This window comes from Salmo trutta, chromosome 2 (assembly GCF_901001165.1).
Source record: "Salmo trutta chromosome 2, fSalTru1.1, whole genome shotgun sequence".
In the NCBI taxonomy this organism is placed as follows: Eukaryota; Metazoa; Chordata; class Actinopteri; order Salmoniformes; family Salmonidae; genus Salmo; species Salmo trutta.
Window position 1 is genome coordinate 9,576,754 of NC_042958.1, and position 25,166 is coordinate 9,601,919.

Below are 25,166 nucleotides of genomic sequence, written 5' to 3' on the forward strand. Positions count from 1 at the left end.
CACATCGGTTACACATGGCTAGCACTGCCACACTAGCAACAACAAGCGTGCTCATAGAACATCCAATGTCTCTCTGACCCCATTTTCAAACTCCTCTCCAAATATTGAACCCTAATCATTTCTTCACAATCCTAATGGTACCCAGAAGGGGAGTGTACATGAGCTTCCACAGCCTATGGGACAGGGACCAGTCATCTGGGTAACCGTGCGGGCTTAGGGGTTGGGTTGCACGGGACCCGACCAGCCATCTCGGTAACCGTGCGGGCTTAGGGGTTGGGTTGCACGGGACCCGACCAGCCATCTCGGTAACCGTGCGGGCTTAGGGGTTGGGTTGCACGGGACCCGACCAGCCATCTGGGTAACCGTGCGGACTTAGGGGTTGGGTTGCACGGGACCCGACCAGCCATCTGGGTAACCGTGCGGACTTAGGGGTTGGGTTGCACGGGACCCGACCAGCCATCTGGGTAACCGTGCGGACTTAGGGGTTGGGTTGCACGGGACCCGACCAGCCATCTGGGTAACCGTGCGGACTTAGGGGTTGGGTTGCACGGGACCCGACCAGCCATCTGGGTAACCGTGCGGACTTAGGGGTTGGGTTGCACGGGACCCGACCAGCCATCTGGGTAACCGTGCGGACTTAGGGGTTGGGTTGCACGGGACCCGACCAGCCATCTGGGTAACCGTGCGGACTTAGGGGTTGGGTTGCACGGGACCCGACCAGCCATCTGGGTAACCGTGCGGACTTAGGGGTTGGGTTGCACGGGACCCGACCAGCCATCTGGGTAACCGTGCGGACTTAGGGGTTGGGTTGCACGGGACCCGACCAGCCATCTGGGTAACCGTGCGGACTTAGGGGTTGGGTTGCACGGGACCCGACCAGCCATCTGGGTAACCGTGCGGGCTTAGGGGTTGGGTTGCACGGGACCCGACCAGCCAATAACACTTCATATTTAGCCTGTTTAGGGTAGGGCCCTGTGACCACTGGGAGGGGGTGGCTAGCAGCAGGTGCTATATGAAGTCACAGCTGCTTTTAGTTTCATAGTGCCTCTCCAGTCCAGTCCACACGGCTCGCTGCTTGCTTACTCAGCGCTTATGGCTCCATGCAGTTATCCAGCGCCACGGCGACAGCTGAGCGCCACACGTGGACTCGCTCGCTGCCACGAGCAGGTTCTTTGAACAAGCGGCACTCTTTTATGACCTCTAGGTTGTTGAGCAAGTGGGACTTGTAGTTCAACTGTAAATATGGATGAAGTCCCTTTTATTTGTTGGGCAACGTGGTGGTGATGGGCATATCACTCCTCCAGAATTCAGCTCAAATACTTCAGCTGCAATTGATTACGCTTGCCTGGCCAATGGAGCCAGCAGGATAGTCCCAAAAGTGCAAACTACGCCCCTCTGTAACTCTTGGCAGACTCAATCAAATGCTCAGTGTTTGAAAGAAAACAAATCCTCTCACCATACAGATTGGTGTTGTCTGTAATGTCAGCCCCAGCGCGTTATGCTGTTTAGTCATTACTGATGGTCGATACCCACGTGGAGGTGAAAGGGTGTGAGATCTGACACATCACACCAGTCAGTACGATGTGGCTCCAACCTTTTGTTTTCCCATTCTGCTACGCGTCAGTGGCCGCGACGGATCGATTGCCGGGCCCTCCCGAAGCTGTTGAAGGACCTGATATCTTATTTATCTCTTTCTTTCTTCCCCCAACCCAAACAAAATGACAGAGATGATGTGGTATCGGCTTTGCGGAGATGGAGACCGCTAAAACACCTTACAAGCCCCGCTGTCTAACTCCACCGCACAGCCAGATTGAACTGTCACTTCATCTCAAAGTTAATCTGAGCTGACGATGAGGTGGCATCGCTCTCTCTCTCTGTGTTCTCTCTCTGTGTGCTCTCTCTGTGTGCTCTCTCTGTGTGCTCTCTCTGTGTGCTCTCTCTGTGTGCTCTCTCTCTGTGTGCTCTCTCTCTGTGTGCTCTCTCTCTGTGTGCTCTCTCTCTGTGTGCTCTCTCTCTGTGTTCTCGCACTCTCGCTCGCTCGCTCGCTCGCTCGCTCGCTCTCTCTCGCTCTCTCGCTCTCTCGCTCTCTCTCGCTCTCTCGCTCTCTCGCTCTCTCTCGCTGTGTGTGTGCTCTCTCTCTGTGTTCTCTCTCTCTCTCTCTCTGTGTTCTCTCTCTCTCTCTGTGTGTGTTCTCTCTCTCTCTGTGTGTGTGCTCTCTCTCTGTGTGTTCTCTCTCTCTCTCTGTGTGTGTTCTCTCTCTCTCTGTGTGTGTGTGTTCTCTCTCGCTCTCTCTCTCTGTGTGTTCTCTCTCTCTCGCTCTCTCTCTCTCTGTGTGTGTTCTCTCTCTCTCGCTCTCTCTCTCAGAGCGAGCGAGCACACAGAGCGAGCGAGCGAGCGCACAGAGCGAGCGAGAGAGAGAGCGCACAGAGCGAGCGAGAGAGCGAGCGCACAGAGCGAGCGAGAGAGCGAGCGCACAGAGCGAGCGAGAGAGCGAGCGCACAGAGCGAGCGAGAGAGCGAGCGCACAGAGCGAGCGAGAGAGCGAGCGCACAGAGCGAGCGAGAGAGCGAGCGCACAGAGCGAGCGCACAGAGCGAGCGAGAGAGCGAGCGCACAGAGCGAGAAGTGTGTGTTGTCTCTCTCGCTCTCTCGCTCTGTGTGCTCTCTCTCTCGCTCGCTCTCTCTCTCGCTCGCTCTCTCTCTCTCTCTCGCTCTCTCTGTGTGTGTTCTCTCTCTCTCTCGCTCCCTCTCTCGCTCTGTGTGCTCTCTCTCGCTCGCTCTCTCGCTCTGTGTGCTCTCTCTCGCTCGCTCTCTCGCTCTGTGTGCTCTCTCTCGCTCTGTGTGCTCTCTCTCGCTCTGTGTGCTCTCTCTCGCTCTGTGTGCTCTCTCTCGCTCTGTGTGCTCTCTCTCGCTCTGTGTGCTCGCTCGCTCTGTGTGCTCGCAGCTCGCTCTGTGTGCTCGCTCGCTCTGTGTGCTCTCGCTCGCTCGCTCTGTGTGCTCTCTCTCGCTCGCTCTGTGTGCTCTCTCTCGCTCGCTCTGTGTGCTCTCTCTCGCTCGCTCTGTGTGCTCTCTCTCGCTCGCTCTGTGTGCTCTCTCTCGCTCGCTCTGTGTGCTCTCTCTCGCTCTCTGTGTGTGTGTGTGTTCGCTCTCGCTCGCTCTCTGTGTGTGTGTGTGTGTGTGTGTTCGTTCTCGCTCGCTCTCTGTGTGTGTCTTCGCTCTCTCTCGCTGCTTCTAGAGACAGTGAGAGGTTGTTATTTGGCATGTGAGTCTCTCCACCTGTTTGCCGTCTGATAACAGTTAACCTCTCTGGGATATGTGGGATGCTAGCGTTGACATCCAATGGAAGCCTTAGAAAGTGCAACGTGACCCACAAACACTGTAGTTTCGATAGGGATTCAAAAGAAGAACTACAATTCTCAGATTTCCACACTTCCTGGTTGGATTTTTCTCAGGTTTTTGCCTGCCATGAGTTCTGTTAGACTCACAGATATCATTCAAACAGTTTTAGAAACTTCAGAGTGTTTTCTATCCAAATCTACTAATAATATGCAAATATTTGACTCTTGGCCTGAGTATTAGGCAGTTGACTCTGGGCACACTTTTCATCCGAAATTATACACAATTTTAAAGATAAACTTCTTGTTAATCCAGCCACAGTGTCTGATTTCAAAAAGGCTCTACGGCAAAAGCATACCATACGATTATGTTAGGTCAGCGCCTAGTCACAAAAAAACATACAGCCATTTTCCAGCCAAAGAGAGGAGTCGCAGAAATAGAGAGAAAATGAATCACTAACCTTTGATGATCTTCATCAGGTGGCACTCATAGGACTTCATGTTACACAATACATGTATGTTTTGTTAGATAAAGTTCATATTTATATAAAAAAATCTCAGTTTACATTGGCGCGTTATGTTCAGTAATGTTTTGCCTACAAAACATCCGATGATTTTTCAGAGAGTCACATCAATTTACAGAAATACTCATCATAAACTTTGATGAAAGATACAAGTGTTATACATAGGATTATAGATATACTTGTCCTTAATGCAACCGCTGTGTCAGATTTCAAAAAAGCTTTACGGTGAAAGCACAACATGCGATAATCTGAGTACAGCACTCAGCCACCAAAACAAGTCATACAGATACATTTACATTTTACATTTAAGTCATTTAGCAGACGCTCTTATCCAGAGCGACTTACAAATTGGTGCATTCACCTTAAGATATCCAGTGTAAAAACCACTTTACAATAGTGCATCTAAATCTTTTGGGGGGGGGGGGGTAGAAGGATTACTTTATCCTATCCCAGGTATTCCTTAAAGAGGTGGGGTTTCAGGTGTCTCCGGAAGGTGGTGATTGACTCCGCTGTCCTGGCGTCGTGAGGGAGCTTGTTCCACCATTGGGGTGCCAGAGCAGCGAACAGTTTTGACTGGGCTGAGCGGGAGCTGTGCTTCCTCAGAGGTAGGGAGGCGAGCAGGCCAGAGGTGGATGAACGCAGTGCCCTTGTTTGGGTGTAGGGCCTGATCAGAGCCTGAAGGTACAGAGGTGCCGTTCCCCTCACAGCTCCGTAGGCAAGCACCATGGACTTGTAGCGGATGCGAGCTTCAACTGGAAGCCAGTAGAGAGAGCGGAGGAGCGGGGTGACGTGAGAGAACTTGGGAAGGTTGAACACCAGACGGGCTGCGGCGTTCTGGATGAGTTGTAGGGGTTTAATGGCACAGGCAGGGAGCCCAGCCAACAGCGAGTTGCAGTAATCCAGACGGGAGATGACAAGTGCCTGGACCAGGACCTGCGCCGCTTCCTGTGTGAGGCAGGGTCGTACTCTGCGAATGTTGTAGAGCATGAACCTACAGGATCGGGTCACCGCCTTGATGTTAGTGGAGAACGACAGGGTGTTGTCCAGGGTCACGCTAAGGTTCTTAGCACTCTGGGAGGAGGACACAAGGGAGTTGTCAACCGTGATGGCGAGATCATGGAACGGGCAGTCCTTCCCTGGGAGGAGGAGCAGCTCCGTCTTGCCGAGGTTCAGCTTGAGGTGGTGAGCCGTCATCCACACTGATATGTCTGCCAGACATGCAGAGATGCGATTCGCCACCTGGTTATCAGAAGGGGGAAAGGAGAAGATTAATTGTGTGTCGTCTGCGTAGCAATGATTGGAGAGACCATGTGAGGATATGACCGAGCCAAGTGACTTGGTGTATAGTGAGAATAGGAGAGGGCCTAGAACAGAGCCCTGGGGGACACCAGTGGTGAGAGCACGTGGTGCGGAGACAGATTCTCGCCACGCCACCTGGTAGGAGCGACCTGTCAGGTAGGACGCAATCCAAGCGTGGGCCGCGCCGGAGATGTCCAGCTCGGAGAGGGTGGAGAGGAGGATCTGATGGTTCACGGTATCAAAGGCAGCAGATGGGTCTAGAAGGATGAGAGAGAGTTAGCTTTAGCAGTGCGGAGAGCCTCCGTGACACAGAGAAGAGCAGTCTCAGTTGAATGCCCAGTCTTGAAACCTGACTGATTAGGATCAAGAAGGTCATTCTGAGAGAGATAGCAGGAGAGCTGGCCAAGGACGGCACGTTCAAGAGTTTTGGAGAGAAAAGAAAGAAGGGATACTGGTCTGTAGTTGTTGATATTGGAGGGATCGAGTGTAGGTTTTTTCAGAAGGGGTGCAACTCTCGCTCTCTTGAAGACGGAAGGGACGTAGCCAGCGGTCAAGGATGAGTTGATGAGCGAGGTGAGGTAGGGGAGAAGGTCTCCGGAAATGGTCTGGAGAAGAGAGGAGGGGATAGGGTCAAGTGGGCAGGTTGTTGGGCGGCCGGCCGTCACGAGACGCGAGATTTCATCTGGAGAGAGAGGGGAGAAAGAGGTCAAAGCACAGGGTAGGGCAGTGTGAGCAGGACCAGCGGTGTCATTTGGCTTAGCAAACGAGGATCGGATGTCATCAGCCTTCTTTTCAAAATGGTTGACGAAGTCATCCGCAGAGAGAGAGGAGGGGGGGAGGGGGAGGAGGATTCAGGAGGGAGGAGAAGGTAGCAAAGAGCTTCCTAGGGTTATAGGCAGATGCTTGGAATTTAGAGTGGTAGAAAGTGGCTTTAGCAGCAGAGACAGAAGAGGAAAATGTAGAGAGGAGGGCGTGAAAGGATGCCAGGTCCGCAGGGAGGCGAGTTTTCCTCCATTTCCGCTCGGCTGCCCAAGCCCTGTTCTGTGAGCTCGCAGTGAGTCGTCGAGCCACGGCGCAGGAGTGGAGGACCGAGCCGGCCTGGAGGATAGGGGACAGAGAAAATCGAAGGATGCAGAAAGGGAGGAGAGGAGGGTTGAGGAGGCAGAATCAGGAGATAGGTTGGAGAAGGTTTGAGCAGAGGGAAGAGATGATAGGATGGAAGAGGAGAGAGTAGCGGGAGTGAGAGAGCGAAGGTTGGGGCGGCGCAATACCATCCGAGTAGGGGCAGAGTGAGAAGTGTTGGATGAGAGCGAGAGGGTAAAGGATACAAGGTAGTGGTCGGAGACTTGGAGGGGAGTTGCAATGAGATTAGTGGAAGAACAGCATCTAGTAAAGATGAGGTCAAGCGTATTGCCTGCCTTGTGAGTAGGGGGGGAAGGTGAGAGGGTGAGGTCAAAGGAGGAGAGGAGTGGAAGGAAGGAGGCAGAGAGGAATGAGTCAAAGGTAGACGTGGGGAGGTTAAAGTCACCCAGAACTGTGAGAGGTGAGCCATCCTCAGGGAAGGAACTTATCAAGGCATCAAGCTCATTGATGAACTCTCCAAGGGAACCTGGAGGGCGATAAATGATAAGGATGTTAAGCTTGAAAGGGCTGGTAACTGTGACAGCATGGAATTCAAATGAGGAGATAGACAGATGGGTCAGGGGAGAAAGAGAAAATGTCCACTTGGGAGAGATGAGGATTCCAGTGCCACCACCCCGCTGGCTCGATGCTCTAGGGGTATGCGAGAACACGTAGGCAGACGAGGAGAGAGCAGTAGGAGTAGCAGTGTTATCTGTGGTAATCCATGTTTCCGTCAGCGCCAGGAAGTCTAGGGACTGGAGGGTAGCATAGGCTGAGATGAACTCAGCCTTGTTGGCCGCAGACCGGCAGTTCCAGAGGCTGCCGGAGACCTGGAACTCCACGTGGGTCGTGCGCGCTGGGACCACCAGGTTAGAGTGGCAGCGGCCACGCGGTGTGAAGCGTTTGTATGGCCTGTGCAGAGGGGAGAGAACAGGGATAGCCAGACACATAGTTGACAAGCTACAGAAGAGGCTACGCTAATGCAAAGGAGATTGGAATGACAAGTGTACTACACGTCTCGAATGTTCAGAAAGTTAAGCTTACGTTGCGAAAATCTTATTGACTAAAATGATGAAAATGCTAGCTAACTAACACAACACTACACTAATCAAGTAGTTCAGTTGTAATGTAATAGTTTATCCAGTGCTGCTAGTCGGTAGAGGTTGGCTATTATACAAAAGCAACTTTGTAGCTAGCTAACATAACATAACACTAATCAAGACGTTCCTTTGTAATGTATTTAGTTTCTACAATGCTGCTCGTCGGTAATAGTTGGCTGGGTATGGAACAATGGCGTCGCGGGGGACGGAAATAGCTGGCTAGCTAACCTAGCTAACCTAGCTATCCTCGATAATTACTAAACTACACAATTATCAAGCTATGACAAAGACAGCTATGTAGCTAGCTAGCTAACAATGCACTAGTCAAATCGTTCCGTTGTAATGTAATAGTTTCTACAGTGCTGCTAGTCGGTAGAGGTTGGCTATTATACAAAAGCAACTTTGTAACTAGCTAACATAACACTAATCAAGACGTTCCTTTGTAACGTATTTAGTTTCTACAATGCTGCTCGTCGGTAATAGTTGCCTGGGTATGGAACAATGGCGTCGCGGGGGACGGAAATAGCTGGCTAGCTAACCTAGCTATTACTAAACTACACAATTATCAAGCTATGACAAAGACAGCTATGTAGCTAGCTAACTAACACTACACTAATCAAGTCGTTCCGTTGTAATGTAATAGTTTCTACAGTGCTACTAGTCGGTAGCGGTTGGCTAGCTAGTGGTGTTGACTAGCTAGCAGCTAGCAGCCAGCAGTGTTAGGAGGACGAAAAAATAGCTGGCCTCGATAATTACTCTAATTACTCTAAACTACACAATTATCTTTGATAGCTAAGAAAAAATTGTTCAGATCAAACAAACCAAACCGTTGTAATGTAAAGAAGTGTAATATTACCTGTGGAGCGAAGCGAAGTGCGACTGCTCGCTCCGGACCGCCATGTTGTGGAGTCAACAAAAGTCACTAAATAGTGTTATAAATATTCACTTACCTTTGATCTTCATCGGAATGCACTCCCAGGAATCCCAGTTCCACAATAAATGTTTGTTTTGTTCGATAAAGTTAATCTTTATGTCCAAATACCTCCTTTTTGTTCGCACGTTTAGTTCACTATTCCAAATGCACAAGGCGCGGGCACTAAGTCCAGATGAAAAGTCAAAAAAGTTCCATTACAGTTTGTAGAAACACGTCAAACGATGTATAGAATCAATCTTTAGGATGTTTTTTATCATAAATCTCCAATAATATTCCAACCAGACAATTCCTTTGTCTTTAGAAATGAAAGGGAACGGAGCTCGTGCCCACGGCTGTGCGCGTGACTAAACTAAAGGCTTTCACCTGGGCCATCTGCTTAGAGTGCTCTTATTCGCTCCCCTTTCACAATAGAAGTCTGAAACAACTTCTAAAGACTGTTGACATCTAGTGGAAGCCTTAGGAAGTGCGAACTGACCAAATTTACACTGTATATTGGATAGGCAATCACTTGAAAAACTACAAACCTCAGATTTCCCACTTCCTGGTTGGATTTTTCTCAGGTTTTCGCCTTCCATATGAGTTCTGTTATACTCACAGACATCATTCAAACAGTTTTAGAAACTTCAGAGTGTTTTCTATCCAAATCTACTAATAATATGCACATCTTAGCTTCTGGGCCTGAGTAGCAGGCAGTTTACTCTGGGCACCTTATTCATCCAAGCTACTCAATACTGCCCCCTGTTCCCAAAGAAGTTAAATCAGTCAGTACCCCAGGGATCAGGACAGCTGTCTTGACTGCTAAAGAAAGACGGTTAAATCATCTAGATAACCATTGTCTGAGTGGCTGGTCTCTATCATCAAAATAGAATGAATTGTACATCTATACTCTATCAGGGGTTGAAATTCTTTTTTTAAAGTGATGGTTGTGGAAAAATGATAAAATCACCAGGAATTCAGCAATTGGTTGACATTTTCTAAATCTGTTCCCAAGTATTCCCAAAAATAAAAGCGTAGTCAAGGTATGAAATCATTTTTATTTTAAAATACGATCTCTTTCTGGTCTTAGTTGTGGACAATTTGCAGTGTATAAATGATTAGAATAATTTCCCGGCACCCGACCACTTGCTCCGACAAATATCGGCCCGCTGCTGAATCTAGTTGCCTAGCTACCCTTGGTCTAAATGTAACAAACCTGTATTCAAATGTGTTTGTGTGTGTTTGTCTGGGGACTGCCGCAATGGGACCAACACAATAGTACTTAAAGTGCAAACACCGCTGGCATTCTAGGCAGGCTCAATGGAAGGAAAGAAACACTATGTAAACCCAGGTATGAAACCTATAGAGTGGTGGTAACAGGGAAAAGGGAAGAGGGAGGGGTATGAGATGCAGGGAGGGTCAACAAGTGGGCGGCCATGACGTCTGTCTGGTCTGTCACATGCTGTGAGAGCGGCCCAGAGACTGCTGGGTAACTCCTGGGGCAACTGAGCAGACACCATCTAGTGAGAGGGAAGAGAATGGGAGAGAGGGGGGAGGAGGGTATCAAGAGGGAGAACGAGAGAGAATTTAGCTTGACCGATGCCACCACACGACCCACAACAATAACACAGAACTATTTTCAGTAGCTCAATATCGTTACCTAGTTTCCTTGGAGGGTTTCCAATAATGACACTTCCATTGACTCCAGTGTGTATAATATATCTGAAGTCTATAAAACACAGTCCAGAGTCAGACGTCAACCCCAGTGGACACATTACAGAGGTTTAGGGCCGTATTTCACACAGCGTCTCATAGTGGCAGTGAAGATCTAGGATCAGGTCCCCTTGTCCATCTCATTCATTTCAATCTAAAAGTTACAAATGGTCCTAGATCAGCACTGCTATTGTGGAAGGCTTGATACATACAGCCCCTGGGCAGACATTCTGTCTTTTCCATCTCACGGAAAAGTCACACGTTATGAGGCCAGGCTGACAGGAAGACAGATGAGCCATTACTTAACCAGTAATTGGTGTTCTCACTGGTTCTGATCGATATCAGAGGCCATGGTGTGTGTGTTTGTGTGTGAACTACACACACCTCCGAAGGCGACAAAGCGCTCCGAGGTCCTGTTTTTCTTCCCACCGGAGAACTCCTGTAAATCGTGATGTATTGTATGAAAGCAACATCCTAATATACTGTATATTCAGTAAACTAAAGGTGTATGTCCTCACTCCTCATATGCACTTCCTGTATAAAGAACTGTGTTATAGGAAAGGAAATCTGGATAACTCAACTAGACTGTTCAGTCTCTCTGAGATCAAATCTTCACATTAGTCACTGAAATCCAAGTCTTATCTAGTCAGGTAGTAAATGCATCCGAGTTGCCAGACTTGGTCTCACCATGACACCTGGCTGGCCTGTCGTACAAGCTATCATCAGGGTAAGTACTAACTATAGGCTCAGTCACACACACTGAGTGTGTGTGGGTGGGGGGGTTGACAGTCCCATTTGTGTGAGACACTCACGCAAGATCAGTGAGTGAAAGAGGGGCCATATCAAACTTCAAAGGCCAACGCTGGGCTGTGTTTAGACCTAAGACGCTGACGTCACACGTCCATGGAAGTTGGGTCAGCCACTCCTTAGACCCGGCACTGAAAACACCCTGACAGAGAAAAAACATTCACCCTCAATGGACAGGAATTGGCTCATGGTCTTATTGTTGGCGATTGAACACGATAGACTGACTTTGGTACAATGTATCCTCCTCAGAGGTCTCTTCAGGAAGACAGAGAGCGCTGGGTAGAGGAGAGGGAGATTGTTGAAATAGGTCACCGGGAGAAAGAGAGCAGGACCGGTGGGAGTGATGAGTAATGGATTCAGGTTAGCTGTTCTACCAGCGAAGGTCGGGAAATTAATTGGTTTAACTCATTACCTCGGTTCGGATCTCCCCTTTTTTCACCGTGCTCTCCACCTCAGCCCGGAACTCCTGGCTTTGTGTGAGGCACCGCCACCACAATCACTTAATTGCTCCTACTTAAGATTTAAGCCGCCGATATCATGCGAACATGCATTCTATTTCTCTGCAGACTCACGTTGGGTGTAATTGAGAATTCTCTCTGTTCTGCTCTGTTTGCAGAGTGAACCAGTAGTATTTGCATAGTTTTAGTGTTTCTCTACGTTGACTGCAGGTTTAGCGCAGAGAGCTTTTTGCCATCTCTTGTATTGCAGAGTCAAAATTAATCATCAAGAAACAGAACAGATATTTTGCAATATAACATTGACGTTATATCAGTTCCTGGACCGTATGACTAAAAGCCCATAGGGAGTGAATATAAAGTGTCTCTGGGGATAAAATAGATATTATATTATAAAGAATTAACATTTGGTAGGTAAACTCACAGTATTTGTCCAGCAATTCAAATTACTATTTAAGACTTCTTATCTAATGCTCATCTCTTCCTCTTGTCCCCCAGAACCCCCTGTGCCCATCGCTCCGCCCCAGCTTACCGCTGTGGGCGCCACCTACCTGTGGATCCAGCTCAACGCCAACTCCATCAACGGCGACGGGCCCATCGTGGAGCGGGAGGTAGAGTACCGCACGGTGGCGGGCAGCCTCATTGACAACCAGCCCGTGGACAAGACCACGCATAAGATCGGCCACCTGGACCCCGACACGGAGTACGAGATCAGTGTTCTGCTCACCCGCCCCCTGGACGGAGGAACGGGGGCCCCAGGACCTCCCCTGAGGGCCAAGACCAAGTGTGCCGGTGAGTCCCAAGATGTGCAGGGATGCGTGCGCGCACACACACACACACACCATGGGAGTGGCAGAAGGCCCTTTTCCATGTATACAGTACGATGTTGTACAGTTACATATTAGCGGTTACATACTAGCGGTTAGATAAACTCAGCACAAAAAGAAACGTCCTCTGACTGTCAACTGTGTTTATTTTCAGCAAACTTTCAGCAAGAAATGTGTAAATATTTGTATGAACATAACAAGATTCAACAACTGAGACATAAACTGAACAAGTTCCACAGACATATGACTAACAGAAATGGAATAATGTGTCCCTGAACAAAGGGAGGGGGGGGGGGGTCAAAATGAAAAATAACAGTCAGTATCTGGTGTGGCCACCAGCTGCATTAAGCACTGCAGTGCATCTCCTCACCATGGACTGCACCAGATTTGCCAGTTCTTGCTGTGAGATGTTACCCCACTCTTCTTCCAAAGCACCTGCAAGTTCCCGGACATTTCTGGGGGGGAATGGCCCTAGCCCTCACCCTCCGATCCAACAGGTCCCAGACGTGCTTAATGGAATTGAGATCTGGGCTCTTCGCTGGTCATGGCAAAACACTGACATTCCTGTCTTGCAGGAAATCACGCACAGAACGAGCAGTATGGCTGGTGGCATTGTCATTCTGGAGGGTCATGTCAGGATGAGCCTGCAGGAAGGGTACTACATGAGGGAGGAGGATGTCTTCCCTGTAACGCGCACAGCATTGAGATTGCCTGAAATGACAACAAGCTCAGTCCAATGACTCTGTGACACACCGTCCCAGACCATGACGGACCCTCCACCTCCAAATCGATCCCGCTCCAGAGTACAGGCTTCGGTGTAACGCTCATTCGATGATATTGCTTCTAACTTCAATATGCTCTTTAAATAAATAAGACCACCACCACTTAACAGCACATTACTCAACATTAGTGAGACTCATGTCGCCTACGGTAGGACTACAGTATATCGAAAAAATATGACGTGACTCTGCGCCAATAATTGCATATAGAGGATTGGAAGATTCTAAACCAATAGCCACCTCATGGGTCTCCCGGTGGCGGCCGGCACGGGTATCGAACCTGCATCTGTAGCAACGCATTTTGCACTGCGGGAGCCCCCATCCACAAAGTAGCAAAATACAGAGAGGTGTTGGTAAAGGTATATTGTCCTGCTAATAGCCCATAATGGGCTATTATAATACTGTACATGGTGTCCAGGTCAGGATAACCAAAACATTTATTTATTAAAGACTATCAGAAACAATGTTGGTACTTATTTATTTTGATCCAAAGCCATGAATGAGTGTCACTCGGCTTTATGTGTGATTGTGTCATGAACTTGATAATATATGACGATATGACGATATTGTAGGTTATTTAGTTTTCAAAAAACGAAACTGAGCGAGTGTAATCTGAAAAGGCCAAAATAATATTTGTAAAGGACAAAAAATGTATTTCTGTTTTTAGAGGGAGAGGGCCAAAATGCTGGGCCAATTGTGCACCGCCCATAAAGGCCAAAATATAGCCCTGCTAATAGCCATAATGGCGCAACATGACCAAATGGTTGAAAGACTATTTTCCAGTAAGCAACAATTTGTTTACCTTCATTAGACAACTTTCTTCCAATATTTCTGTAATTCAGTGATATTTATTCCCATAGTAATTCGTTATGGATCCATAACCAAATAAACATCTGCATTTTGAAAGAGTATTTTTAGCATTTTTTTTATTAATGAAAGCATAAAGATGCCATTATTATTTACACTGTTATAGTTTTAACGTGCAGACTGGCACTAAGAACAGCGGGAACGTTTCCCTAGTCAGCGCCATTATTAGTGCAATGACCCTCAAATATTTTGGAGATGATTTCATTGTCAAATAACGTAAAATGAGCGAGGGAAAAAGGACATTCTTGATCATGGGGTGAGACATTATCACTAATTTATATATAAAGCCAGTTTGTTATTTAGAATGATTTATTTATGTTTTTAGAGGGAGAAAAACCAAGAACATACAGTCATCTCATGGGTCTCCCAGTCAAGGCCGGCATGGGTATTGAACCAGCATCTGTAGCAACACATTGCAGTGTCTTAGACTGTGGCACCACTCAGGCGCTGTACAATGTGACTGGTCGGGAGTGGCCTACACTACTACAGTAAGAGCAAAATAATCCTAACAAAATAAAATAACAAAAACCTTAGTATAACAACAATTTTAGTAAGTAATACTGAAGTCGTGCACAATTATCAGTTTCTATTTAGGTTTATGTCGCCCATTCATTGTCAGTTAGAGACACAGTAGGACCCAAAAGCATAATCAGTGATCTGACTCCCACTTGCGCTGGTCTGGAGCAATGAAGTGGTGACGCAGGGTACCTTACTAAACCACAAATTACCTCTAAGTCCCGCAGCATAATCTTCCAACTTTTAAAGGAGGAACCGCTGTAGTAGCTGTTAGATGGTAGCTGTTAGATGGTAGCCGTTAGATGGTTAGATGGTAGCCGTTAGATTTACATTTACATTTAAGTCATTTAGCAGACGCTCTTATCCAGAGCGACTTACAAATCGGGAACTGTGCTTCCTCAGAGGTAGGGAGGCGAGCAGGCCAGAGGTGGATGAACGCAGTGCCCTTGTTTGGGTGTAGGGCCTGATCAGAGCCTGAAGGTACGGAGGTGCCTTTCCCCTCACAGCTCCGTAGGCAAGCACCATGGACTTGTAGCGGATGCGAGCTTCAACTGGAAGCCAGTGGAGAGAGCGGAGGAGCGGGGTGACGTGAGAGAACTTGGGAAGGTTGAACACCAGACGGGCTGCGGCGTTCTGGATGAGTTGTAGGGGTTTAATGGCACAGGCAGGGAGCCCAGCCAACAGCGAGTTGCAGTAATCCAGACGGGAGATGACAAGTGCCTGGACTAGGACCTGCGCCGCTTCCTGTGTGAGGCAGGGTCGTACTCTGCGAATGTTGTAGAGCATGAACCTACAGGATCGGGTCACCGCCTTGATGTTAGTGGAGAACGACAGGGTGTTGTCCAGGGTCACGCCAAGGTTCCTAGCACTCTGGGAGGAGGACACAAGGGAGTTGTCAACCATGATGGTGAGATCATGGAACGGGCAGTCCTTCCCCGGGAGGAAGAGCAGCTCCGTCTTGCCGAGGTTCAGCTTGAGGTGGTGAGCCGTCATCCACACTGATATGTCTGCCAGACATGCAGAGATGCGATTCGCCACCTGGTGATCAGAAGGGGGAAAGGAGAAGATTAATTGTGTGTCGTCTGCGTAGCAATGATTGGAGAGACCATGTGAGGATATGACCGAGCCAAGTGACTTGGTGTATAGTGAGAATAGGAGAGGGCCTAGAACAGAGCCCTGGGGGACACCAGTGTTGAGAGCACGTGGTGCGGAGACAGATTCTCGCCACGCCACCTGGTAGGAGCGACCTGTCAGGTAGGACGCAATCCAAGCGTGGGCCGCGCCGGAGATGCCCAGCTCGGAGAGGGTGGAGAGGAGGATCTGATGGTTCACAGTATCAAAGGCAGCAGATAGGTCTAGAAGGATGAGAGCAGAGGAGAGAGAGTTAGCTTTAGCAGTGCGGAGAGCCTCCGTGACACAGAGGAGCAGTCTCAGTTGAATGCCCAGTCTTGAAACCTGACTGATTAGGATCAAGAATGTCATTCTGAGAGAGATAGCAGGAGAGCTGGCCAAGGACGGCCCGTTCAAGAGTTTTGGAGAGAAAAGAAAGAAGGGATACTGGTCTGTAGTTGTTGATATCGGAGGGATCGAGTGTAGGTTTTTTAAGAAGGGGTGCAACTCTCGCTCTCTTGAAGACGGAAGGGACGTAGCCAGCGGTCAAGGATGAGTTGATGAGCGAGGTGAGGTAGGGGAGAAGGTCTCCGGAAATGGTCTGGAGAAGAGAGGAGGGGATAGGGTCAAGTGGGCAGGTTGTTGGGCGGCCGGCCGTCACGAGACGCGAGATTTCATCTGGAGAGAGAGGGGAGAAAGAGGTCAAAGCACAGGGTAGGGCAGTGTGAGCAGGACCAGCGGTGTCGTTTGGCTTAGATGGTAGCCGTTAGATGGTAGCCATTAGATGGTAGCCGTTAGATGGTAGCCGTTAGATGGTAGCCGTTAGATGGTAGCCGTTAGATGGTAGCCGTTAGATGGTAGCTGTTAGATGGTAGCCGGTAGCCGTTAGATGGTTAGATGGTAGCTGTTAGATGGTAGCTGGTAGCCGTTAGATGGTAGCCGTTTTTTTTTTGTTTTTTTTTCTCTACTGTATTATTGACTGTATGTTGTTTACTCCATGTGTAACTCTGTGTTGTTGTATGTTGTCGAACTGCTTTGCTTTATCTTGGCCAGGTCGCAATTGTAAATGAGAACTTGTTCTCAACTTGCCTACCTGGTTAAATAAAGGTGAAATAAATAAAAAATAAATAAAAAAGATGGTAGCCGTTAGATGGTTAGATGGTAGCCGTTAGATGGATAGATGGTAGCCGTTAGATGGTAGCCGTTAGATGGTAGCCGTTAGATGGTAGCCGTTAGATGGTTAGATGGTAGCCGTTAGATGGTAGCCGTTAGATGGTAGCCGTTAGATGGTAGCCGTTAGATGGTAGCCGTTAGATGGTAGCCGTTAGATGGTAGCCGTTAGATGGTTAGATGGTAGCTGTTAGGTGGTAGCCATTAGATGGTAGCCGTTAGATGGTAGCTGTTAGATGGTAGCCGTTAGATGGTAGCTGTTAGATGGTAGCCGTTAGATGGTAGCTGTTAGATGGTAGCCGTTAGGTGGTTAGATGGTAGCCGTTAGATGGTAGCCGTTAGATGGTAGCCGTTAGATGGTAGCTGTTAGATGGTTAGATGGTAACCGTTAGATGGTAGCCGTTAGATGGTTAGATGGTAGCCGTTAGATGGTAGCCGTTAGATGGTTAGATGGTAGCTGTTAGATGGATAGATGGTAGCCGTTAGATGGTAGCCGTTAGATGGTAGCCGTTAGATGGTAGCCGTTAGATGGTTAGATGGTAGCTGTTAGATGGTAGCTGTTAGATGGTAGCTGTTAGATGGTAGCTGTTAGATGGTAGCCGTTAGATGGTAGCCGTTAGATGGTAGCCGTTAGATGGTAGCCGTTAGATGGTAGCCGTTAGATGGTTAGATGGTAGCCGTTAGATGGATAGATGGTAGCCGTTAGATGGTAGCTGTTAGATGGTTAGATGGTAGCCGTTAGATGGTAGCCGTTAGATGGTAGCCGTTAGATGGTTAGATGGTAGCCGTTAGATGGATAGATGGTAGCCGTTAGATGGATAGATGGTAGCCGTTAGATGGTAGCCGTTAGATGGTTAGATGGTAGCTGTTAGATGGTAGCCGTTAGATGGTAGTTGTTAGATGGTAGTTGTTAGATGGTAGCTGTTAGATGGTAGCTGTTAGATGGTTAGATGGTAGCCGTTAGATGGTAGCCGTTAGATGGTAGCCGTTAGATGGTTAGATGGTAGCTGTTAGATGGATAGATGGTAGCCGTTAGATGGTTAGATGGTAGCTGTTAGATGGTAGCCGTTAGATGGTAGCCGTTAGATGGTAGCCGTTAGATGGTAGCCGTTAGATGGTAGCCGTTAGATGGTAGCCGTTAGATGGTAGCCGTTAGATGGTAGCCGTTAGATGGTTAGATGGTAGCCATTAGATGGTAGCCGTTAGATGGTAGCCGTTAGATGGTTAGATGGTAGCTGTTAGATGGTAGCTGTTAGATGGTAGCTGTTAGATGGTAGCCGTTAGATGGTAGCCGTTAGATGGTTAGATGGTAGCCGTTAGATGGATAGATGGTAGCCGTTAGATGGTAGCTGTTAGATGGTTAGATGGTAGCCGTTAGATGGTAGCCGTTAGATGGTAGCCGTTAGATGGTTAGATGGTAGCCGTTAGATGGATAGATGGTAGCCGTTAGATGGATAGATGGTAGCCGTTAGATGGATAGATGGTAGCCGTTAGATGGTAGCCGTTAGATGGTTAGATGGTAGCCGTTAGATGGTAGCCGTTAGATGGTAGCCGTTAGATGGTAGCTGTTAGATGGTAGCTGTTAGATGGTAGCTGTTAGATGGTAGCCGTTAGATGGTTAGATGGTAGCTGTTAGATGGTAGCTGTTAGATGGTAGCTGTTAGATGGTAGCTGTTAGATGGTAGCTGTTAGATGGTAGCCGTTAGATGGTAGCCGTTAGATGGTAGCCGTTAGATGGTAGCCGTTAGATGGTAGCTGTTAGAATGTTAGATGGTAGCCGTTAGATGGTTAGATGGTAGCCGTTAGATGGTTAGATGGTAGCCGTTAGATGGTAGCCGTTAGATGGTAGCCGTTAGATGGTAGCCGTTAGATGGTCGCTGTTAGATGGTTAGATGGTAGCCGTTAGATGGTAGCCGTTAGATGGTAGCCGTTAGATGGTTAGATGGTAGCTGTTAGATGGTAGCTGTTAGATGGTAGCCGTTAGATGGTTAGATGGTAGCTGTTAGATGGTAGCTGTTAGATGGTAGCCGTTAGATGGTAGCTGTTAGATGGTAGCCGTTAGATGGTAGCCGTTAGATGGTAGCCGTTAGATGGTAGCCGTTAGATGGTAGCCGTTAGATGGTAGCCGTTAGATGGTAGCCGTTAGATGGTAGCCGTTAGATGGTTAGATGGTAGCCGTTAGGTGGTAGCCGTTAGATGGTAGCCGTTAGATGGTAGCTGTTAGATGGTAGCCGTTAGATGGTAGCCGTTAGATGGTTAGATGGTAGCCGTTAGATGGTAGCTGTTAGATGGTAGCCGTTAGATGGTTAGATGGTAGCCGTTAGATGGTTAGATGGTAGCCGTTAGATGGTAGCCATTAGATGGTAGCCGTTAGATGGTTAGATGGTAGCTGTTAGATGGTAGCCATTAGATGGTTAGATGGTAGCTGTTAGATGGTAGCCGTTAGATGGTTAGATGGTAGCTGTTAGATGGTTAGATGGTAGCCGTTAGATGGTTAGATGGTAGCCGTTAGATGGCTAGATGGTAGCCGTTAGATGGTAGCCGTTAGATGGTAGCCGTTAGATGTTAGCCGTTAGATGTTAGCCGTTAGATGGTAGCCGTTAGATGGTAGCCGTTAGATGGTTAGATGTTAGATGGTTAGATGGTAGCCGTTAGATGGTAGCCGTTAGATGGTCAGATGGTAGCCGTTAGATGGTAGCCGTTAGATGGTAGCCGTTAGATGGTAGCCATTAGATAGTTAGATGGTAGCCGTTAGATGGTAGCCGTTAGATGGTAGCCGTTAGATGGTAGCCGTTAGATGGTAGCCGTTAGATGGTAGCCGTTAGATGGTTAGATGGTTAGATGGTAGCCGTTAGATGGTAGCCGTTAGATGGTAGCCGTTAGATGGTAGCCGTTAGATGGTAGCCGTTAGATGGTTAGATGGTAGCCGTTAGATGGTTAGATGGTAGCCGTTAGATGGTTAGATGGTAGCCGTTAGATGGTAGCCGTTAGATGGTAGCCGTTAGATGGTAGCCGTTAGATGGTAGCCGTTAGATGGTTAGATGGTAGCCGTTAGATGGTTAGATGGTAGCCGTTAGATGGTAGCCGTTAGATGGTAGCCGTTAGATGGTAGCCGTTAGATGGTAGCCGTTAGATGGTTAGATGGTAGCCGTTAGATGGTAGCCGTTAGATGGTAGCCGTTAGATGGTAGCCGTTAGATGGTAGCCGTTAGATGGTAGCCGTTAGATGGTTAGATGGTAGCCGTTAGATGGTAGCCGTTAGATGGTAGCCGTTAGATGGTAGCCGTTAGATGGTAGCCGTTAGATGGTAGCCATTAGATGGTTAGATGGTAGCCGTTAGATGGTAGCCGTTAGATGGTTAGATGGTAGCCGTTAGATGGTTAGATGGTAGCCGTTAGATGGTAGCCGTTAGATGGTAGCCGTTAGATGGTAGCCGTTAGATGGTAGCCGTTAGATGTATTTGTCACATGGTTAGCAGGTGTTAATGCAAGTGTAACGAAATGCTTGTGCTTCTAGTTCTGACCATGCAGTAATATCTAACAAGTAATCTACCAATTCCACAACAACTACCTTATACACACAAGTGTAAAGGAATGAATACGAATATGTACATAAAAATATATAAATGAGTGATGGCCGAACGGCGTAGGCAAGATCTAATAGATGGTGTGGAGTACAGTATATACATATGAGATGAGTATTGTAGGGTATGAAAACATATAAAGCAGCATTGTTTAAGGTGTCTAGTGATACATTACATCAGGATGGCATAGAGTACAGTATATACATATGAGATCAGTAATGTAGGTTATGAAAACATTATATAAAGTGACATTGTTTAAAGTGGCTAGTGATACATCTAATACATCAAGATGCAGTAGATGATATAGCGTACAGTATATACATATGAGATGAATAATGTAGGTTATGTAAACATTATCTAATATAAAGTGGCAAGTGATAAATTGATTACATACATTTTCCCTTTATTAAAGTGGCTTGAGTTGAGTCAGTATGTTGGCAGCAGCCACTCAATGTTAGTGATGGCTGTTTAACAGTCTGATGGCCTTGAGATAGAAGCTGTTTTTCAGTCTCTCGGTTCCAGCTTTGATGCACCTGTACTGACCTCGCCTTCTGGATGTTAGCAGGGTGAACAGGCAGTGGCTCGGGTGGTTGCTGTCCTTGATGATCTTTTTGGCCTTCCTGTGACATCGGGTGGTGTAGGTGTCCTGGAGGGCAGGTAGTTTGCACCCGGTGATGCGTTGTGCAGACCTCACTACCCTCTGGAGAGCCTTCCGGTTATGGGCGGAGCAGCTGCCGTACCAGGCGGTGATACAGCCCGACAGGATGCTCTCGATTGTGCGTCTGTAAAAGTTTGAGTGTTTTTGGTGACAAGCCGAGTTTCTTCAGCCTCCTGAGGTTGAAGACGCGCTGCTGCGCCTTCTTCACCATGCTGTCTGTGTGGGTGGACCATTTCAGTTTGTCCGTGATGTGTACGCCGAGGAACTTAACTCTCCACCCTCTCCACTACTGTCCCGTCAATGTAGATAGGGGGCTGCTCCCTCTGCTGTTTCCTGAAGTCCACGATCATCTCTTTTGTTTTGTTAACATTGAGTGCGAGGTTATTTTCCTGACACCACACTCCGAGGGCCCTCACCTCCTCCCTGTAGGCCGTCTCGTCGTTGTTGGTAATCAAGCTTACCACTGTAGTGTCGTCTGCAAACTTGATGATTGAGTTGGATGCGTGCATGGCCACGCAGTCGTGGATGAACAGGGAGTACAGGAGAGGGCTGAGAACGCACCCTTGTGGGGACCCAGTGTTGAGGATCAGCGGGGTGGAATGTTGTTACCTACCCTCACCACCTGGGGGCGGCCCGTCAGGAAGTCCAGGACCCAGTTGCACAGGGCGGGGTCGGGACCCAGGGTCTCATGCTTAATGACGATTTTGTAGGGTACTATGGTGATAAATGCTGAGCTGTAATCGATGAGCAGCATTTTTACATAGGTATTCCTCTTGTCCAGATGGGTTAGGGCAGTGTGATGGCGATTGCGTCGTCTGTGGACCTATTGGGGCGGTAAGCAAATTGGAGTGGGTCTAGGGTGTCAGGTAGGGTGGAGGTGATATGGTCCTTGACTAGTCTCTCAAAGCACATCATGATAACAGTGGTCTAGGGTTTTGCCTGCCCTGGTAGCACAACCGATATGCTGATAGAATTTGGGGAGCCTTGTTTTCAGATTAGCCTTGTTAAAATCCCCGGCTACAATAAATGCAGCCTCAGGATATGTGGTTTCCAGTTTACATAGAGTCCAATGAAGTTCTTTCAGGGCCGTCGATGTGTCTGCTTGGGTGGGGATATACACGGCTGTGATTATAATCAAAGAGAATTTTCTTGGTAGATAATGCGGTCGGCATTTGATAGTGAGGAATTCTAAGTCAGGTGAACAAAATGACTTGAGTTCCTGTATGTTGTTATGATCACACCATGTCTCGTTAATCATAAGGCATACACCCCCGCCCTTCTTCTTACCAGAGAGATGCTTGTTTCTGTCGGCGCGATGCATGAAGAAACCAGGTGGCTGTACCGACTCAGATAGCGTGTCTCGAGTGAGCCATGTTTCCGTGAAACAAAGAACGTTACCGTCTCGGATGTCTCTCTGGAATGCTACCCTTGCTCGGATTTCGTCTACCTTGTTGTCAAGAGACTGGACATTGGCGAGTAGTATGCTCGGGAGCGGTGCGCGATGTGCCTGTCTATGGAGCCTGACCAGAAGACTGCTCCGTCTGCCCCTTCTTCTGCGGCGCCGTTGTTTTGGCTCGCTGGCTGGGATCTGATCCATTGTCCTGGGTGGTGGGCCAAACAGAGGATCCGCTTCGGGAAAGTCGTATTTCTGGTTGTAATGTTGGTGAGTTGACGTTGCTCTCATATCCAATAGTTCCTCCCGACTGTATGTAGTAAAACCTAAGATTACCTGGGGTAACAATGTAAGAAATAACACATAAAAAAGCAAAATACTGCATAGTTTCCTAGGAACGCGAAGCGAGGCGGCCATCTTTGTCGGCGCCGGAAGTACTAGCCGTTAGATAGTAGCCGTTAGATAGTAGGTACATACTACAAATTGAAATAAACTTGTATTTACTGTCAAAAACTACACGGTCATACTCAACATACTAATGTGATCCATGCGAATGTCTGAGTTACATTCTCATGGATGGAGCTCACGTTCCACCCATCTGGCCTTAGGGGCTTTAACAGTCTGTCTGTCCATCCACCCTCCACACACACCGCTTTATTTCCCCCGGGGTCTGGGCCTGGGTCTGGGCCTGGCTCTGGGCCTGGGCCTGGGTGACTACTGGGAGTCATGGAGCAGAGTAAGCCCTCTGGAATAGTGAGTTTGAATCAACAGGAAATTGAAAGGCCATGACAGAAATGTGAGAGAGCCTGTGTTGTCTGCAGGAGAGGAAAGGAATTTGCTCACTGGGCACAGACGTCAGTTCAATGTCTAGTTTTGATTTACTTTTGTTTGAGTTGTCAACTAATGTGAATTCAACGTGAAACCGACCTAAAATGTCACCATGTCATTGGATTTAGGTTAAACGTTGGGTAAATAAAAAGAGATGAAAAATGTAGGGCCATCAATAACCTGTGTCACCCCTGGGTCAGTCCGCCTCCCCCTCTCTGGGTCAGTCCGCCTCCCCCCTCTCTGGGTCAGTCCGCCTCTCTATGTTGATGCCCGTATGTTGATTACGTTTTGCAAATACAATCAGTTTTCTGTGTTGATTCAACCTTATCACGTGGATTTTTGCCGATTGAAATGATGTGGAAACAACTTTGATTCGACCCGTTTTTTGCAGTGGGTCCTGTCTCCACTCTCCCTGTAGCAGGAGCTCTGGGTGACCAGTGGGTCCTGTCTCCGCTCTCCCTGTAGCAGGAGCTCTGGGTGACCAGTGGGTCCTGTCTCCGCTCTCCCTGTAGCAGGAGCTCTGGGTGACCAGTGGGTCCTGTCTCCGCTCTCCCTGTAGCAGGAGCTCTGGGTGACCAGTGGGTCCTGTCTCCGCTCTCCCTGTAGCAGGAGCTCTGGGTGACCAGTGGGTCCTGTCTCCGCTCTCCCTGTAGCAGGAGCTCTGGGTGACCAGTGGGTCCTGTCTCCGCTCTCCCTGTAGCAGGAGCTCTGGGTGACCAGTGGGTCCTGTCTCCGCTCTCCCTGTAGCAGGAGCTCTGGGTGACCAGTGGGTCCTGTCTCCGCTCTCCCTGTAGCAGGAGCTCTGGGTGACCAGTGGGTCCTGTCTCCGCTCTCCCTGTAGCAGGAGCTCTGGGTGACCAGTGGGTCCTGTCTCCGCTCTCCCTGTAGCAGGAGCTCTGGGTGACCAGTGGGTCCTGTCTCCGCTCTCCCTGTAGCAGGAGCTCTGGGTGACCAGTGGGTCCTGTCTCCGCTCTCCCTGTAGCAGGAGCTCTGGGTGACCAGTGGGTCCTGTCTCCGCTCTCCCTGTAGCAGAAGCTCTGGGTGACCAGTGGGTCCTGTCTCCGCTCTCCCTGTAGCAGGAGCTCTGGGTGACCAGTGGGTCCTGTCTCCGCTCTCCCTGTAGCAGGAGCTCTGGGTGACCAGTGGGTCCTGTCTCCGCTCTCCCTGTAGCAGGAGCTCTGGGTGACCAGTGCTTCACTGTAAATGCATACCGCTGGCTTTTAACACACGATCTATCAGCATACATATGCAGTATTGTCTATTCTAGATCTAGACTGTCATGATCATGAGTAGTGGTGCTGAATATGTTTAGAGCTTGGTATGTGAGGCTTGGTGGGTATATATGATGGAAATCGTATTTGTGTCTCTGTGGTTTGGTAACCGTTTGACGAGACATCACATGTTTTCAGTTTCAGTTCTGTTGGGATTGGGGAGGAGGCATATTGCTTCCTGGCTGTGTGTGAGGCGGACTGACCCGGAGAGGGGGAGGCGGACTGACCCGGAGAGGGGGAGGCGGACTGACCCAGGGGTGACACAGGTTATTGATGGCCCTACATTTTTCATCTCAAAATCACTCCTGTCTTGTGGTGGATGAACAGTGTATCTATCTGAAGGACCTGACCACCTCTGAGCTGCTATGGGTTTCAGAGGAGGGTTGTTCCCTGGCTTGTACCTCCTCTATAATCACTGTTCTCAGAGCAGTTCTGCTGTTTTTAATTGAGCTGAAGTCGCCCTGACAAAGCAGCTCAATTTCAATCAAATTACATTTTCAATCAGTGACTATTTTCGTTAGAAGAATTCTGAATTGATTCTTCACTCCACACCTCCTGACCAATACCATTAGACATATCACTATTCATTATAGATTTTCATACAAAAACAATTAGGTCAGCCTCCCATTCAGATTTTCAGTTATTGTTTCCTACCCGAAAGAGCCATGTTTTATGCCTATTTTTATTCAATTCCAGTCAAACACAGTGCTACTTAATCATCAGCATCTAAGGTAGAGAAACTCCCCCGCTGTTTTCTGAGGCGTCTCACAGCTAGCTGCTCTTAACTGGAGGGGCTGCTGCTTGTTTGGAGGCTACATTAGCTGCTATCTCATTAGGTGGCTAATGCTAAATTCATTAGCGCGCCGTGTGGCGTTGTTTACCCCCCATTCATCTCCTCACAT

The 25,166-nt window shown here is 48.4% G+C and overlaps 1 protein-coding gene across 6 annotated transcripts in view; it reads left to right on the forward strand.

Moving 5' to 3' along the window:
- The window catches only part of LOC115150117 (receptor-type tyrosine-protein phosphatase mu), a 303,522-nt gene that overhangs the window by 107,123 nt on the left and 171,233 nt on the right, over positions 1 to 25,166 (forward strand). For all 6 annotated transcript variants that reach the window (XM_029693071.1, XM_029693087.1, XM_029693079.1 and 3 more), the window contains one exon: positions 11,762 to 12,055. In XM_029693071.1, the coding sequence (XP_029548931.1) occupies positions 11,762 to 12,055 (294 nt within the window). The remainder of the gene's footprint in view (positions 1 to 11,761; positions 12,056 to 25,166) is intronic.